This window comes from Gigantopelta aegis, chromosome 9 (assembly GCF_016097555.1).
Source record: "Gigantopelta aegis isolate Gae_Host chromosome 9, Gae_host_genome, whole genome shotgun sequence".
NCBI classification, from domain to species: Eukaryota; Metazoa; Mollusca; class Gastropoda; order Neomphalida; family Peltospiridae; genus Gigantopelta; species Gigantopelta aegis.
The window spans coordinates 29,149,320-29,168,475 of NC_054707.1; the positions used below are offsets into that span (position 1 = coordinate 29,149,320).

At 36.6% G+C, this 19,156-nt stretch overlaps 1 protein-coding gene across 2 annotated transcripts in view; it reads left to right on the forward strand.

Annotated features, from left to right (window-relative positions):
- Positions 1 to 564: 564 nt before the first annotated feature.
- LOC121380614 (ATP-dependent RNA helicase DHX8-like) overlaps positions 565 to 19,156 on the forward strand; it is a 69,468-nt gene continuing 50,876 nt past the window's right edge. The window contains exons 1-6 of one of the 2 annotated variants that reach the window (XM_041509513.1): positions 565 to 703; positions 7,174 to 7,259; positions 9,022 to 9,192; positions 10,336 to 10,463; positions 15,114 to 15,176; positions 18,215 to 18,524. In XM_041509513.1, coding sequence (XP_041365447.1) covers positions 610 to 703; positions 7,174 to 7,259; positions 9,022 to 9,192; positions 10,336 to 10,463; positions 15,114 to 15,176; positions 18,215 to 18,524 — 852 coding nt within the window. In that variant the 5' untranslated portion in view covers positions 565 to 609. Of the gene's footprint in view, positions 704 to 7,173; positions 7,260 to 9,021; positions 9,193 to 10,335; positions 10,464 to 13,573; positions 13,598 to 15,113; positions 15,177 to 18,214; positions 18,525 to 19,156 lie in introns of those variants that run through there. The other variant, XM_041509514.1, reaches the window with a different exon arrangement.

Below are 19,156 nucleotides of genomic sequence, written 5' to 3' on the forward strand. Positions count from 1 at the left end.
AAAATTAAATACAAACTTTCCAGGTTGTGCCATAGTCTGCCAGACTATTAAGTATCACAGTGCTTTAAGCCACTTGTTTCCCCTAGGGGTAGGCTACATTACAGCCGGTAACTTCTGAAATAACCTTTGCCAGAGGGCAAACACCTGAAAATCAGTATCGGATTGAACAAGCTTTTGTACCCACATAGTGGCAAATCCCCGGGGGGGGGGGGGGGGGGGGGGGGGGACGGGGGTCTATTGGCAGCTGACGATCTATTAGGAGACTGGTTTATGCGCTTCGTGATAAACGAAATGACCATGTAAAATGATTATGCCATGTTGAGAACTAAAACGTACGCGAACGTTAGCAAAACGTTAGGAGTCTGTGCTGCATTGAACCAGACCAAGCAGAAAAACGTCCGCTCGACTGATTTATGCGCTGCACGATAAACCAAATGGCCACGCCGGGAACCAATCACATAGTTCGCGAACGTTAGTAAACTTGGGGATGGTGTTATCAAGAGTTACGTCCCTCGAATATACTCTTAATACAAAAAGAACAGAAGAATCCGCATTTCCGGAATAATAGAAAACGTATCATTTGCATTCATATTTAGAATAATTCTCGGTATGGAAGAACTTCAGAAACTTGAGTATTTATCTTTGGTGTCTAAAGTATGTACTGAACTGGAAAACCACCTTGGTATAAATGACAAGGATTTGGGTAAGCAACTATAGTAGGGACCGTGGACACTGACTTTCTTAAGTCCGAACCAAAATGTTAACAACTACGAAAAATTGCTCTCCTACCTTTATTTTTCGTTAGATTTTACTCACATTTTGTCCAGACAGAAATCTAGGGAAAACCATTGTAATGACACAGATTCCAATTACTAGATCATAGATGATAACTATGTCACCAATATCGACTTAGCTGAGATCGGATAGGGCAAAAAGCATGTAATTTTGTGCCGGCTGCCATTTTGACTTTTTATGGAATATTCTCCAAGAGGGGTGAAAGGATATGACTTAATCTAACAACGTCATAACATTAAACATGTTATGATGGTATAATATCCTCCCGGTCCCCTCCATTATTATTTTTAGTTAGGGTTGAGGGTTAAGGTTAGGGTTGGGGTTATGGCTGGGGTTGGGGTTAGGGTTGGAGTTAAGGTTAGGGTTAGGGGAAGGGGGGACCGGGCGGATATTTTTCTGATTTTATATTAATTATGTCACATACTTTGGAGGTTTTCACCCCTCTTGAAGAGTATTCCATAAAAAAGCAAAATGGCAGACGGGCAGAAAACTGCATGTATTTTGCCCTATGCTATCTCAGCAAAGTCGATACTGGCGACATCATTACAGTCTCATATGTGGAATCTGTGTCACAACTTGTGTGTAGACAAAATTTGGGGTAAATGTAACGGTAATTAAAGGTAGGAGAGTAATTTGTTGTAGTTGTTAACAATTTGGTTCGGACTTTAGTCCATCCCGACTCCCATCCTACAACAAAAAAAAGAAGTTTTTTTCTAAATAATTTTAGTTTGTTTTGTCGTAAGAAAAAGAGTATGTAACTTAAAATAGTGTTTTGTTTTATTGTTACTGTAAGTGTTTTGGAAATACTATTTTTCTGCGCAATTTAGAAAACAGTCGGCTCAAAAATTTAATAACTTGTATTCCATTAGTTGCGGTATTGTAACGAAAACTTTCGCCTATGTCTCAGTTACTGTTATGGGATTTGGATGCCATTTCTTCGTAGCAGTGCCACCACAGATTTGATTTAAACGGATCAAAATGTTGTGTATTTCATCATTAAAGTACAGGTATATTTATATGATGTAGGTACAGTGAATACCACTTACACAAACAAGAAGAGGCCACTATCAAAGAAAGGAAAGTGTTTTATAACATGTATTAATATGTGAACTGTAATCACTATGTGTATTATAGGTTATTATAATTTATAGTCTTGATGCTTAACTTCAGGACAGTCTGCTCATTCGTTAATCCCTTAGGCCAAAAAAAAAGAAAGAAGTTTGTTTCAGGCAACATGGCCAAAAAAAGTAGGGTAGGTAGGTAGGATCTTTTTTTTTTTTTTTTTTTTTTTTTTTAGTTCAAAGAAAGGTTACCCTACCTTAAATGTGTTTGCCAGAGAAAAACTCAATCTCAAGATGAAAGACATGAAGGCAAGCTCAGGCCTTTCCCCAGGATTTTTTTAAGGCGCTTACATATTTAGCATCATTATAACACAAAAATCAAGCCAAAAGAAGTGGGGTAGTGAGTTGAAAACAGTTAAAGTGTTTGCCTTCAATCCATCAAATCATGTTGGAGTTTGTTTTGTTGTTGTTGTTTTTTGAGGGGGGGGGGGGGCTGACTTCACAGTATATTCCATTTATAAAAAAAACTACAAAAAACCCCCCAAAACGTTAATAAAATAAAATTTTACTTTAAAAAAAAAATCCAGCTAACTTATTAAATGTCATCTCACAGTTTAACAAATATATATCTAGCATTATCTAACAAATATGATTATTGTAAACTAATTCAGTGTACGTTTAACTGCAATTTGTATAAATACTGCATGTACATTTCCCGCGATCGCGATCTCAGTGCGTGCTCTCGACCATAGGTACAAAATTAACAAAGACAAAGGATATAACGAAACTGCAGTTAGGTATTCATTGATGCAAACAACTATTGTTTTTCTACACATTTACATCAAGATTTACTCCTGTGTAATCGTATTGTTCATGTCCGCAACGATATCTCTTAATGGTGACATGTTTTACTCAAGAATTTCACCTTCAAAGATGTTTATTCAATTAATAGGTATTTTCTTTGATTTGTCTTGATGCGTAATTCCCAAGCATACAGACATTATTACAACAAGCAGTTATCTGGCGGATTAGTAGTAGCCGATCACCTGTACCACGTGACCAGCACAAGCCCGCCGACAATTAAAATGGTGCGATCAATGGACCTCAAAGTGAACATCTAAAGAATTGCAGAGATACCAAATGGAAGTGTGATAATGTGTGGTGAAGGACGTTACGGATCACAGCTCCATTGTTTTGTATACATGTTACAAATTAAGCCGACACGGTCCTGCAGTTAAGGCGCTTACCAGACATGAAGGCGCTTACTTGGCTGGCTAAGGGAGCACGGGCCGTGTCGGCTTATCGCTCTAGGGAAACCCCTGAAGCTGTCTGAAAAATCTTAGTTTACTCTTTGCAGCCAGAGAGAAATAAAAACAATCTCACTGTCAATGTCAGTTTTAAGTTTCACATGCCATTTTCAAAAGACAGAAAAACTAAAAAAGTTCAAACTATTCCTTTCACCAATAAAAGTCAGTAGATGACTGCACAGAAACTTCACAGCTTTGTCCAGTTTTGTCATAGGATGACTGCACAAATTTGTCCAAGTTGGTCAATAGATGTTTGCACAAAAAGTTCACAGATTTATCCAACTTGTATTGGAAATAACAAAACAATACTAATTTTGTGTGCAATTTACAAATCAATCGGCTTAGAAATGAATAACGTGTAGTAAATTTCATAGTAATAAAAAAGGCGTTTCTAACCCGAGTACTCTGACTGTAAGAGAGCTAGACGGACATTTGGACATAAATAATGAGAGCGTGTTTATGTTCAAATGTCCGTCTAGCTCTCTTACAGTCAGAGTACTCGGGCTAAGGCGTTCCCTGTGGGACGGACTTATAGTTTTAATGTTTATTAGCCTATTGAACGGACCCATGCTAAAATCACTCAAATTAATTTATTCCCAATTAACTGAAACACTGAAATAAATGTGAACTGTTTAATGTTAGTGGTTATTCTTGAATATTCCATTTATTTAATTATTACCCATGCTCAGCAGTTGATAGGCCTATCTACATCACTGGCGTAGGAAACGGCATCGATGGTTTATATATTAATTTTATACGTGTGTGTACCCACCCACCCCACTTTTTGATATCTTCCTACAGGCTACACCCGTGTATATTAACAAATTCTGGGTACTAGGCCTAAGCAGTAGCCAACAACGAAAATTGTACAAAGTCTTCTTCAAATGACCTTCACCTTTGCATGTGGAAAAAACGTGATTACTTGTAGTCTGTGCATGTGAAATCCTTTATTGAGTTGTTGAGATCGCACGTTGTTGTTTTTGGAAAATAAACCTACATTGTATGAGATGACTGGAGTTACGATAATAAGATATATTTTCCTCTATAGGCCTACAGTATTTAGCAGTTTGTAATAAAAGCCGTTTAATCGCCACACACGTTACCGTACTGTCATGCGATCTCGTGTGTCACCAATTACCGTGGTACCTAATAAGAGCACGTGTTATTAACAGTGTTCTACACTCGGTTTTATAACTTACTCTTCTTTGGCTAGTGGACAAACAAAATTTACTAGCCAAGCTTAAAATGTTACTCGCCACAGTGCGACACTACTCATTTTGTATCATTTATGAATGTGTTGTAAGTATCTGGATTGTTTTCGCCAAATTACTAAACTCAACGATGAGTTCCGAATTGTACCGACAATTAATACGGAATTCACAGTGATCAATCGGACAACTTCGTAAATAGTGAAATGTTCCGACTGCACAATGCTATCAACAAATTTCATTTGTTTTCGCTGCTAGGACTCTGAACGCACATGGCAAATAATTTAATACTTAGACGTTTTTGGAGTCAGTCGCCAGATGGCGACGATAATAAATTCAATCGGTCGCCACGCCAACGTTTTGGTCGCATTGGCGACCATTTTGGTCGCAACGTAGAACACTGGTTAATGATTCCAATTTCAGTGGGGGTGTATAAAAACCATCGCTGCTGCCCCCCCCCCCCCCCCCCCCCCCCACGTACACACACCCCTGAACCTCCATTTAACACACACACTGACGTGTAAGAGTTATCCTACTTGAGTACTTCTGTCGTCTGCTTTGTCGATCCGCGACCACAACTTCTCTGTGTGCTTCCCCCCACCCCAGCAGAAAAAAAAAGTTCAGGGTCGGTGTCAAAATTTAGGGTCGGTCGGGTGACCGGAAACAAACCATTTTTTTTGTTTGGCCTTATCACACAGAGGACAATCAATACCACTTAGGCTACACTAGCCCAAGTGCTCTGGCTGTAAGAGAGCTAGACAGACATTTCAACAGTTATACGCTCTCATTACAGTCAGAGACCAAGATATGCACTTTTCTGTCAATCATTTTCGAGTTCCTTGATTAAAAAAAAAATCCAGATATTAATTACTAATACCCACACTACAGAAAGAAACCTGACGGCACCCACATTCAGCTAAGCTTCGGTAAACTTTGGACAGTAGAATTCTAAGTTCGCCGACCTATATCGTGACGTAGTGTCACATGATTGCCCACTCAGCCATTCCGTCTTCCAGGGGCCATCTCATACGATAGTAACAACAAGTGCCCGGCAATCACCAAAAAAAAGTTTTGTTCAATGTGTATTTTTGTGCTGGGGTGTCGTTAAACATTCATTTATTCATTCTTACAATTGTATTATAAGTTGTAAAAATGAATGATTATAATGGTAAAATTGTTTTGTTAAAATATAAAAGATGCATTGAGAATTTTAATAAATATATAAACAGACATCCAAAAATATTTTTATGTTAAAATGTATACGGTATATATATTTTTGGCAAGTATCTATAAAGAGAGTTTTGTCAGAAGACATCATGATAACCCTCTCTCTCATCATTTCAAAAAGCCAAGTTGAAAAAGTTATTTGGTTAAATATATGTTAACAAAATTAGAACTGAAAAACTAAATTCATGACTGTCCACATGGCTTTAGATCTCACTAATTTGGGCACAAATGGGACTCTGTCTTTTGTGAGTGCAGGAAGGTTGTTTTATTCAGTGTCATTGAAACAATGAAAGCTGCAGTACGGTTGTCAATATTCAGAAATGCATTTCATATTATTTTAATCTAATTAAACTTAACATTTCAGTGGTTTTGAGGTGAAATATTTTGCGGTCAGAATTCGTGTTCTTAATTTAAGCTTGATTATTTTGGTCATATGTGTTTTTGGCACAAAGTTAATCACCTGGTCACTGCCACGGCATGTGGCCTACAAGATCACAATAAATTCCATTCATGTTCGAAACTGAAATAACTTTGTAATTACAAAGCTCCTAATAAATGTATTGAATAATGCATATTTTAGTTATTTGAAAACAAACTTATTTATCTCGCCTTCATGTAAAATTCTTTAATCTCATTGGTTGTTTGCCATTGGACAAATCCCTTATACCCCTGTGGGCAGAGCCAAATTCTCTTATACCCCGTCTGTAATTTCGAACAGTTTCCATCCACCCCAGTTAATGCTAAAGCAATAATTAGATTATAAATAAATAAAGTTTTTTTAATTTTTTTTTATTAATATCTGTTTCAGACAATTTCGTATTACAAACATTTGAAGTTAAAAACTTGTTTATCGATGGAACTATTTTTCGTAACTGGCAAGTGGTTTCGTTCGCGTCCGTGTGGTACGGCTCCGTTAATAAATTGTTAACAATTATTGTCTGGCGTTATTTTAATTATTTGGCTATATAGCTATATTTGGCTTTATTATTTAACATGTCGGCAAGATAAATTCGTTGTAGAAGCATCTCTCGGGGTATATGGCTTTTTATGTACCCTCTGTGTGCTCTTTTACCCCCTCGCCTTTGGCTCGGGGTAAAAGAACACACACAGGGTACATAAAAAGCCATATACCCCTCGTGATGCTTCTACAACTTATAGTGTTTCTATTTAATATTGATTGCTTAATTGACATTCGTCAGAACTGCAACAGAAGTTATGCCTAAAGTACTGTTGATAGATATAGACTGACAGCTAACCCGGCGCATATTGCACTACTGGTCTAATCGGCCGATGTAAATAATGGCCGCTTCCTGCTGGACCATGTGGTTTTAGAGGTACATGTACAACTTACGTTAAATAAACACATCAGCTTATCGAACTTGCTCGGTTGTTTTAGTGGATGGGGAAACTTTTTTCCGGGAAAACATGATGGCATTCTAACAGTTTATAAGCACATGCATGATGTGGTCATAAAACAATTTTGAACCGTACTGCATCGAACTGCTTCAACACAGAAATAGGTTTTCTTTACTCATTTTTACAGACTTGCAATATAATGTGTTGTCTTGTTTTCAGCCGAGTATGTAATTGATCTTGCTGAGAAAAATGACACATTTGATAAGCTGAAGAAAGCTTTGGAAGAGAGGGATGCCCAGTTCAGTGTAAGTTACAATCATATATACAAACAGAGCTCACCCTACCCATTGCTAATTTTTAAGATACAAAATCGTTGCAACATATAGTATTTGGCTGATAAAAGTTCTTGAAATTAGCCACTTTTTAATAATGTTCAAACCAATAATCTATATATCTGAAAATTGTCTTAACACAAAAAAATTTGCAGTGTGAGTCCTATACCAACGCAAACAAGTACATGTAGACTGTAAAGTGTAAACAAGTGTGAGTCCTATACCAACGCAAACAAGTACATGTAGACTGTAAACAAGTGTGAGTCCTATACCAACGCAAACAAGTACATGTAGACTGTAAACAAGTGTGAGTCCTATACCAACACAAACAAGTACATGTAGACTGTAAACAAGTGTGAGTCCTATACCAGCGCAAACAAGTACATGTAGACTGTAAACAAGTGTGAGTCATATTAATATTATTGCATGCTTGACCGTAGCAGTAGCCCGGGTGTTTTGGCTGCTGACTTGTCTAAACCCAATAGTCCGCTGGGCTACTAGATTTTCTATTCACGTCCAGTTACTCCACAATCAACGAGACCCTTTGTTCATCTGTGTTTCAAATTCCACTTCTCATGTCCACTCACTGCTGCCACGAGTCGCTGTAACAGTGTTAATTGCTCCTCTAGTCTGACCCACAGGTGGCAGTATGATTTAGTTAAATAAAAGAGTATCTTTGACAGAGATAGGGTTAATAAATGATTTTGGCTTTTTTGTTTAATTTATTAAAATTATGGGCTACCAATTTTTACCGAGGTCTAGCAGATTTTATAACCTGATTAAATGTTAGGGTCAAGGCCTGTTATTGACACTTGTTTTATGGTTTAGATATACAAGCACAATCTTACTACAGGTATTGTGGTGTGAGAATCATGCATATATACATGTAGTTATTTTTGTGAATATTTTTAGTACTACTGCAAGGGCCAATTTTTGCGAAAGCTGAGCCAACTTTTAAGGAATTACCATGTTTCATAATTGTTTAGGCATCTGGGTTTTTTTTCTTGTGTGTGTGCAACCTCTGCAATTGGCCGCGGCAGTCGGCAGTGCCATAGAGATTGCTGCAGATTTTTCATTCTCCATGGAGTTCATTTTGCTGTGGGGCGAGACGTAGCCCAGTGGTACAGCGCTCGCTCGATGCACGGTCGGTCTGGGATCGATCTCCGTCGGTGGGCCCATTGGGCTATTTCTCTTCACAGCCAGTGCAGCACGACTGGTATATCAAAGGCCGTGGTATGACGTGCTATCCTGTCTGTGGGATGGTGCATATAAAAGATCCCTTGCTGCTAATTGGAAAGAGTAGCCCATGAAGTGGCGACAGCTGGTTTCCTCTCTCAATATCTATGTGGTCCTTAACCATATGTCTTGACGCCATATAACCGTAATTAAAATGTGCTGAGTGCGTCATTAAATAAAACATTTCCTTCCTTCCTTCTTTTTGCTGTGGACTATGTAGGACTTTTTTTTGTCAAGATGTATTTTTCCTTAATAAAATATACTTTGTGAACTAAAACCAGGTTAAAAGTAAAAATGACCTGCAAGTTTTTGTAGCAACTTTAGCAGGTGAATTTCTATTTAAACTGCTGACTCTAAAAAATGGACTGCTTTTTACTTTTCAGGGCCGTTGTTTCGAACCCTAGCTGTAATGGATTAAAGTAATTCAATAATTAATAAGTGATTATGAGTGCAGTTTCTGGATTGAATGTTGTCATATAACACATGTTTGTGGTTTCAGGATTCACTTGTGGCAAATCTGCTACGACTGATAAAAAAGATGAAGCCAAAACAAGTAGCAACAAGTAGCAAAGCCACTGACAACAAGGAAAATGAAGTAAAGAAGAGTGATGAACAGATTAATAAAACACTATACCCAGGACTGGCCATGCCCAATGATCCCAAAGTTAGGGTAAGAATCACAGATCACTGTTTATTACTCATATGGGAAGACAGAAGTGGGGAAAGAAAAATGACATTTCCCTAGGGAAAGAGAAAACATTTCTTCCCCATGATACATTTTTATGTCATAATCGGTGCTTCACCAATAGGCTTTGACATCACAACTGTTAGACAACAACAAACAACCATAGGTGATCATTTTAGTGTGTGCTGTGGTTAATTAAGTGTAAGAATAGTTTCCATGGTGGCAGTCATGTCAACAACTAACTTATGTTATTAGCGATACATACATCACAGCTATGATGCAACGCTGTCTCTTGTTCTCAACTTGCAAACTTGTTTTCAATAACAGTATCATTTGAAAATCTTCAATAGAATGATAAAGATTGATAATGGGTAATAAATAGAATACCGAACTTATTACTAGGCAATACCGTTTTTCTTGCACTAGTGAATTGATGTTGGCCTTCCCTCGCCATAGGCTCTGGAAAGACAACATCGTTGCACTTGTGCAAGATAAACGGTATTGCCAAGTAGTGAGTTGAATATTCTCTAAATACATTTTGGATATTAAATCTGGAAATAAATGTGTTAAAAACCCTTGGATAATCCAACACATGACCTACATGTACAATGTATTAGATTAGAGTGGGTAGATACATGTAATAAAATAATATTTTAGTTTTTATTGGAACAAAGTCAAACTGTTGAATGTTGTACAGCTGTTGGTGTCTAATGTGGGTTTTTTGGACACATGGTTTAGACAATGAGAGGAAACCCGCTGGCACCTCATAGGCTACTGCTCTTGAAAAGCAGCACTTTCCCATAGACATGATAGCACATACCATAACCTTTGATATACCAGTCATCAGGTCCATGAGGATAATTGATCTTATGACTCCTCACACCTCAGATGAGAAACTATCTCTGAGCTACACCATACCAGAGATAATAATTCATGCAAATCTCCAAATCCAATTCATGCAAATATTAAACATCTAAATCTGCTAATAAGAGTCAGTTTTATATACAAGTACATGTATCTTGTAACCATGGCAATAGCAGAATTAGCATGTTTCTGCAATTACTTAATAATTAATATATTATGTTGTTGTCAAAGTTGTTTTCATAATGACTGAACAAATGTTTTCAGGACATGTTAGAAGTGACTGAGAAGAAAGATGGAGACGAGACACATCATGGAGATGAGAAAGTGGCACAATCAATGATGGGTGAACTAGAGGCTCTGTTTGGACAACCATCTAGTCCAACCAAGGCCAGGTGGGTACTCACAGCCAATTTATTACAGTCTAGTTTTGGCAGCCGCACAATGATAGTGTAGGTGTTTCTTTTCTGACTGCAGCAATGGCATCGACCTTTGCATTTAACACAATTGTCCAGTTTTCTTGTCTCACAAACTATAAGTTCTAGTTAATAAAACTTGGTTTGTATTTATGCTTTCCAATGCATGTTAAAACAAATTACAATGTATCAAATTAAAATTATGTTATTGATTTTTTTTTTTGATAGGGTAGGTTTTGTTTTGTGTTTTTTGTGGGGGTTTTGAATTTTATATCCCATACTTCTTTTATTATATATTATATATTGTATAGTTACATGTACATATTTTTTACCCTAGCACTTACTCACAACAGGAAAAATATTTTTGATATTGAAAGCTTTTATCGTTTGGTCTTCAGAGATAAAATGTGTATTAACTAAATACAACGGGACCAGGTAATTGGTTCGGTATCCAGAGTAGAGGGGTTTCCCATTTTTTGGGGTTAATTTCAGTGATTAAAGCTGCATAAAACAATGGACCGTCAAATAAATTTGGTTTTGAGAGAATTCCAGTTAACTGGCGGTCGAGTTCAGAAGAGTTTCACTGTATTACAATATATAGAGGCTATTTCATGGCTTCGCAATTCGTGAAAATATGGTTTTCACACATCACTCGACATAAAAATCGTATATGGAAAAAACACCATGAAATGGTCTATTTATTATATACATCTTTCCTAATTTTTAACAATATCTTTCGCTTTTTGGTAATATCTTTCGCTTATCCTATCGAAAACACCCCTGCGTGTGCTGTAACCTCACCGTGGTGCAGGGGTGTAACATTCTCTTTGAGAATGGCCAATACAGCACAAAATTGAAGTTTTGAGTAAAATTCAGTATCCGTAAAATTCTGTGATATTTGTGTTTTTGCACAGTTCTTTACACTGTTTTTGTTTGTCTTGAATTTTTATATTGATGTTGATCATCACTTTATTTATTTGCATTACCATAGTTTGACACCCAATAGCCGATGTATTTTTCGTGCTGGGGTGTCGTTAAACATGCATTCATTCATTCATTCCTATCGAAAACACGTAACGCCATGATATATTACTTCCTATGGAACTTTTCCAGAAATTTACATGACAATAGACTTTTAAAAAGAAATTTGAATAAAATTTATCTTTATTAACATTTATTTATCAATACTGCGGTCCAAACATACCTGACAAAGCGATCTTCCAAAAACTCCCACAAAAACCAAACGAATCGAACGCTGTTAAATTCTTACACTTACACTCAATGACACTACATTGTGTCATAATTATTTAGCTTCGTATTCAATTCGTTTTAGATATTTTATTTTAGTTGAACTTCATATCCATTTTTTATAGGTACAGTTGTTTAAATTACATTTTTTTAATTTTTCAAATACAATCAGATGCATTGGTAATCATCAAATTTAAATACGAAGAAATAAGACAAAGGGAAATAATTAATCATGCACTTTTACAAAAAAGTAAATACGATTTCTATATTTTCACTGCAGATAAAATACAGTGAAAATATGACTTTTCACCGAATATCACTTTTATGGTTTCCGTATATCTATATATTTCATTGCTATGTATATAATAAATAAATATACTTAATGCTTAAATTTAATATTTTCTTTTCTTTTTGTAATGATTGTTTAAAAAAACAATTGTCATTGATTTAAACAATATTTATTTCTGTTTATATTAACAGATGGGATTGGTCAACAGGCATAACCTATATAAAGACCTTTCCCTACATTATATACTGAACAAAAAAAGAAACTTCCGATTTGTACATACAGCATTTGTTGTGTTAACGAATTCATTGTGTAATGAAATGATATAGGTAGTATTAGCCTTGAGCTGTATTATCAGGTTCATGAATTTTATCGATTATTTTTGCACTGTTAATGGTCGACAACGTGAAATTCAATTTGCACGTGCATGCATGGTTCGACATGTCCCGTGTAGTATTCAGTCAATTTGTTTTACTTGTCTTACTGACATTGTTGTCAAGTGAAGGAAAACGCTACAAAATTTGTAAAAAAATTAAAGTTTTTTTACATTGAAGCATTTTTAGTATGCCAAGAATAATTTACGCGAACGGGCGATTGGCATGCTTGATGCTGGCATGTCGACAGAAGACGTTGCAAGGCATGTTGGGAGTTCTAGTCGAGCGATACGAAATCTTCGCGTAAGATTTCGAACGACATGAAGCACCAACGACTTGCCACGTCGTGGACGTCTGCGTGTTACAACGTGTGGTCAAGACCGCTATATCATGAACACACATTTGTGCAATCGGTTCCAAACTGCCACTGCTACTGCTGCTAACACACCTGGGCTTCATAATAACTGAATCAGTGGGCAAACTGTTCGTAATCGTCTGCGGGATAATGGTTTACATGCACGACATCCTTACGTCGGATGCATTTTAACGCAACGTCATCGTCTAAATAATCTTAATTGGGCACATGTACACACCTGTTGGATACGGCGACGCTGGAATACCGTTCTTTTTTCGGATGAATCCAGATTTTCTTTACAACATGGTGATAGCAGGGTGCGCGTCTACCATAGGAGAAATGAACGCTATGCTGACTGTTGTGTTCTTGAACGAGATCGTTTCGTGGGTGGGTTTTTTATCATGGTGTGGGCAGCCATTGCCCATGGTTATCGTTCACCACTAGCCGTCAATGATGGCAAATTAAATGCTCAACGTTACCGCGATGACATTCTCGCTCATCACGTCATTCCTCTGTTCCCTAACAACGCCAACATCTCGATTTTTCAGCATGATAATGCCACATCTCATACAGCTAGAGAAACCGTAAATTTTCTTAGGACAAATAACATTGATTTCATTGATGACTAGCGAGCTAAAAGTCCTGATGTCAACCCCATCGAGCATTTCTGGGATAGTCTGGACAGACGATTGAGGCATCGTCCCAACCCACCCGCTAACATCAACGAACTTCGTCAAGCGCTCATTCAGGAATGGAACAATATTCCACAGGCAGAAATCAACACTTTAGTCAATTCTATGTGCCTGCGATGCACTGCAGTGGTCAATTCAAGAGGTGGTCATACCCGTTGGTAAGTGGGTTTTTTTTTTTTTTAAACCCCTACCACACTTGGTCAAAATTTCTCCCAGTTTCTGTTAACCTATGGCCATCATTTTTGCACCAAACGATGCATCATGGAACACTCTTTAAACGCATATATAACAATTATTCCCCCGGTTTGTTTTCATCAAGTTATGTTCAAGCAAAGTTAGCGGAAGTTTCTTATTTTGTTCAGTATACAATTGAAATTTGTTAACTGGTCAACATAGAAAGTTTAAGATATGCATTTAGTGTTGAAGATTATAAAACTATTGTATATTTAACCTGTCATCATATAAATATTTGTACATAGATTAGAACAGAGAAACAAGAAGAATAAAGGAGAAGGTGAATGGTTTTATCAGTCAAAATGTTTGCTTTCAGCAATGAAATTGTGAATTACATTGCAGATGAGACTGTTTTTCAGTTGTGTTAAGTTGGGATCACCATATATTAATGTGTAGATAGTTAAATTTAAATGATTTAACCTGGATAAGTAGGACTGGCACTCTTTATTATATAGAGGGTAAAATAACAGGCAATGTTCCAAGTCTTCAACGTGAAGACCCACAGGTACAGTGTGGAGTATCTCAACAATAGTCATTGTATTCATTCTGTTTCTAATGTGGAATGTTTACATGAAAATAAAAAATATCTTTATCTTAGCTTATACATTAAAAGTTGTTGCAGAACCCCTAAACCATTTGAGAACAATGACAAATGGTGCCATATAAATGATTTTCCAGACATGAGAAAAAGTGGGTGGATTACAATTTTGTTTTCTAACACCAAATATCCACAAGGGGCGAGACGTAGCCCAGTGGTAAAGTGCTTGCTTGATGCGCGGTCGGTTTGGGATCGATCCCCGTCAGTAGGCCCATTGGGCTATTTCTCGCTCCAGCCAGTGCACCATGACTGGTACATCAAAGGCCATGGTATGTGCTATCTTGTCTATGGGATGGTGCATATAAAAGATCCCTTGCTGCTAATCAAAGAGAGTAGCCCATGAAGTGGCGACAGCGGGTTTCCTCTCTCAATATCTGTGTGGTCCTTAACCATATGTCCGACGCCATATAACCGTAAATAAAATGTGTTGAGTGCGTCGTTAACTAAACCATTTTCTTCCTTCCTTCCAAATTTCCACAGATCGAAAAATAATAATTTTATTAAAAATAAATTCATCCAGTTATCTGACTCACAATGGTATGTACATGTATATAATATATTGAAAAAACAACACTTTTGACTACGTTTTGAGATAATAAAAAAAAACCCCATTCAATAACTGAGATATAAAAATAATATATCTTTTATGTAAGTAATCTGTATGTTTTTATATCCCAATATTGGCATCATCCTCTTCAAAATGTAAACGTTTGGGCTTCCTTCACATATTAATATTTTTTTTAATTATTGTTATTAAGCAACTAAATTTTTGAAAGTTTAACTTTATTTTGTACTTTCCCTTGTAAGTGTGTTTTTCATCACAGTATTTAATTGTTTTTCAGCACTAGCAGTAAACATCCAGAGAAGAAAAGTAAACACAGAAGCAGAAGTCGTGAAAGAAAAAAGTAAACAGATTGATTTATACTGCTTTATGACTTCCTTATGGAAACTTTATTTTCTTTTACTCCCGCCTGCCAGGCATTAACTTCTCCTCCATTCACCTCCACATCCCAGTCCTTGTCAGCTGTTGTACTTATAATGGATTTTCTTCTTCCATTTGATTTCATTAAATTGTGATGTTTACAGGAAAGTGAGTGAGAAGTACATGCAGCTCAGTTGCAGAGTGTCACTCACAGGGTGATAGGCTTTAAGATCAATCACCATCGCTTGTTTTGTTTAACGACACCACTAGAGTACATTGATTTTATTAATCATTGGCTATTAGATGTCAAACATTTGGTAATTTTGACATATAGTCTTAGAGAGAAAACCTGCTACATTTTTTTTTGTTACTAGCAAGGGATCTTTTATATGCACCATCCCACATGGAGGATAGCACATACTACAGCCTTTGATATACCAGTCATGCTGCAGTGGCTGAAATGAGAAATAGCCCAATGGGCCTACCAACGCTGATTGATCCTAGACTGACCACATATCAGATGAGAGCTTTACCGCTGGGCTACATCCCGACTCCTGGTATATCCAGAGTATGACAAATATTTTGAAAAGTCACTAGCCACAGGGCTAGTAGGTTTGTGAAAACCACTAGCCCACCAAGATAAAGCACTAGTCCAAATTCCTGATCAATTATAACTGGATTTTTATGTAATTTTTGTAACATTACACGTTTACAAATATAACAGTAAAATAAAACACACACTTAAATCATGTTGTAACTTTCATTTTTTTGTCATGTCGTATGTTTGGTCTTTTGTCAAGTGTGATCCATCATCATTGTCTCGTTTTTGCTTTTGCCCTCCCCACGGGGAAAAATAATTGAGCAAACACATGGTTGGTATCTAAACTTGCTATCAAAATAATTAAATTTAAATGAGGGTATGACAGTGTGTCACACAGTAATAGATGGTTCAGTGTATTTGGTAGTGGGTTAAACATTTAGGGCCTACTATTTATGTCGCCAGGAACGGTGATGCCAATTGCTCAAATACAGGGCATTATCCTGTGTCAGACCGATATCAAAAGAATATAACGGCCACATCTAATCTGTTGTTAATTGATGAACAAAAAAGGTATTATCTTGTATCGGCAGCTGTGATGCATTATCCAAACCGCTACACGTAATACCATTAGAGTAAATTGTTTTCCTGATTGCTGACAACCACATGTAAGTGATGTGTTAAATTAGAAAACAATAGGTAAATAAAACAAACACTGAAATTAAAGCATGACTGGGGTTAACTTGATTGAGATTAACCTGTTGTCGCGATTGGTGATTTCCAAGTTCTTAGCCTAAAACATGTGCGAGATTAACTACCACGTGACGTGTCCAACCAATCAAAACATGCATGTCATAAGACTTGGTTCCTGTGCCAGAAACTTGAAAGGGAAAAGTAAACAATGCATGTTGTAACTGTGACGATGTAGAGATAGCATGTTACTGCAGTTTGCAGACCTAGTTCAAGTGGATTATTATTATATACTGATTGCGTTGTTGATATTATTCGATGACAAACGTCACAATCAAATTTATTAAAAGAAATTTCAGCTGAGAAAAAAAGAAAAACCCCCACGATCGTGCGATAAGGATGGGTGGTTTTGTGTTTCTCACTAGCCCGAACTTAAAAAACACTAGCCACAGGTGTCGGGTTAGCAGATTTGTCGAACTCTGGTATATCAAAGGCTATGGTATATGCTGACCTGTGTGTAAACTAACTCTTGCTGTTACTAAGGAAGAGTAACCTATATGTTGGCAGCAGATGTTTCTCTCACTGTTTAGACTCTGTTGCAATGATGATGTGTTAGATATATTAGTTTATTATGCATTTATGTCTGTGTCATTGTAACAACATGATAACATTTTCAATCTTGTACACACAAAAATGTGTTATTGACTGCTGAAAAGTGTTATTGGATGCTAAATCACCTATTTTGCAATATGATGTCAAATGAGGTAATACGTTTGTCACGTTCATCCACAAAAAGTATTTAAGAAATAAAAATGCAAGCTGTTTTGTTTATTGTCACAGAAAAACAGACAATTTATAATTCATAAATTATTTGTAACATGTATCATAATATGGTTACTATACAATGGTGTTTGTAACATGGGGTTCCATTGTAGGCCTACACTTGCAAGTTGTGGTGAAAATTTGTATGGGACTTTGAGGTCAGATTTTCTCCACAAGGTGGATTAATACAATAAACTTGCATATTGTAACAACATTGTATTATAATTACAAAATTTCCGATGTTAGACTATTTACTCTATTCTGATTGGATGACGTCGAAGAAAAACTGAATGTTGTCCTTCGATAAACCTCAGAAAATGCTAGGATGTCATTACGTAAAACAGGTCATGGAAAGGATGCTAGAAACTGATTATGTATTATTATGTGTAATTTTAACTAAATAAGTTTTGCTGTTTGTAATTATAAAAATTCTTTGTCATTTTGTTGTGAATTTATTGATGTATAAAAATCACAAGTTTAGTACAAAATCGCTTCGCTACGCTACATGAATTTATACAATTTGTGACTGTTATATATCGATATTTTTTTTTTTTTTTTACAAATGATTCTTATATATTCTATGATTGTATTATGCTCTTAATGCTACAATAGCCATAGTTAAAAATGTGCTGAGGTTAAACAAACCTTTTCTTTTCTTTCCATTGGTCCTTTAATCTTATAGTGAGACATCATCAAGACCTATCTTAATTAAATTATTATAATGTATGTTCAAATAAAGGAATAAGCAAGCTAGATTTGTCATTTGCCCAAATGTGTGCTTTTTGTTTACAAAAATCTTATGTTGTTGACTAGAGAGTGATTTGTTAAGTATCAACATTTATTCAAGTGTGTACGAAGCATGGATCAATATTCATCTAAGGCTAAATTGATATACTCTGGGTGGATGGGAACTACAACTTTTTACTTTTTCATATATACCTGGTAATAATTTCTTATTTTTATGTGTATAGGAAAAGGAGATCTCGAAGCCGTTCTAGAGATAGGTCAAACTACAGAAGTCAATCTCGAGACAGGAACCGATCACGAAGTCGATCTCGAGACAGGAACCGATCACGAAGTCGATCTCGAAACAGGAAGAAACATCGATCTCGTAGCCGATCTCGAGACACAAAGAAAGATCATTACCGAGACCGGCATAGTCCTGACGATGATAGGTATTATGCTCACAGTAAGAAGTCACGTGACCGACCACGGAATAAAGACAAGGATCACAGTAAAGACAAATACAACGACATTCCCATGGAACCCTCTGTTGGTGATGTATGTGTGAACATCTTGTTATTGCAGCACATGTTGTCTTTAAGAAGTAACGTTTGTTTTGTTTAACGACACCACTAGAACACACTAATTTATTAATCATTGGGGGCGGGACGTATCCCAATGGTAAAACATTCACTTGATGCACAGTTGGTCTGGGATTGATCCCCATCAGTGGACCCATTGGGCTATTTCTCACTCCAACCAGTGCACCACCTCTAGTACAACAAAGGCCGTGGTATGTGCTATACTGTCTGTGGGATGGTGCATATAGAAGATCCCTGGCTACTGCTGTTATTCGAAAAGAGTACTTCATTAAGTGGCGACAGCGGGTTTCCTCTCTCAATATCTGTGTGTTCCTTAACCATCTGTCCAACTCCATATAACCGTAAATGAAATGTGTTGAGTGCATCATTAAATAAAAACATTTCCTTCCTTCCTTATTAATCATTGTCTACTGGATGTGAAACATTTGGTAATTTTTACATATAGTCTTAGGAAACCTACAACATTTTTCCATTAGTAGCCAGGGATCTTTTATATGCACCATCCCACTGACAGGATAGCACATACTACGGCCTTTGATATACCAGTTGATATACCGGCGGGGATCGATCCCAAACCAACTGTACATC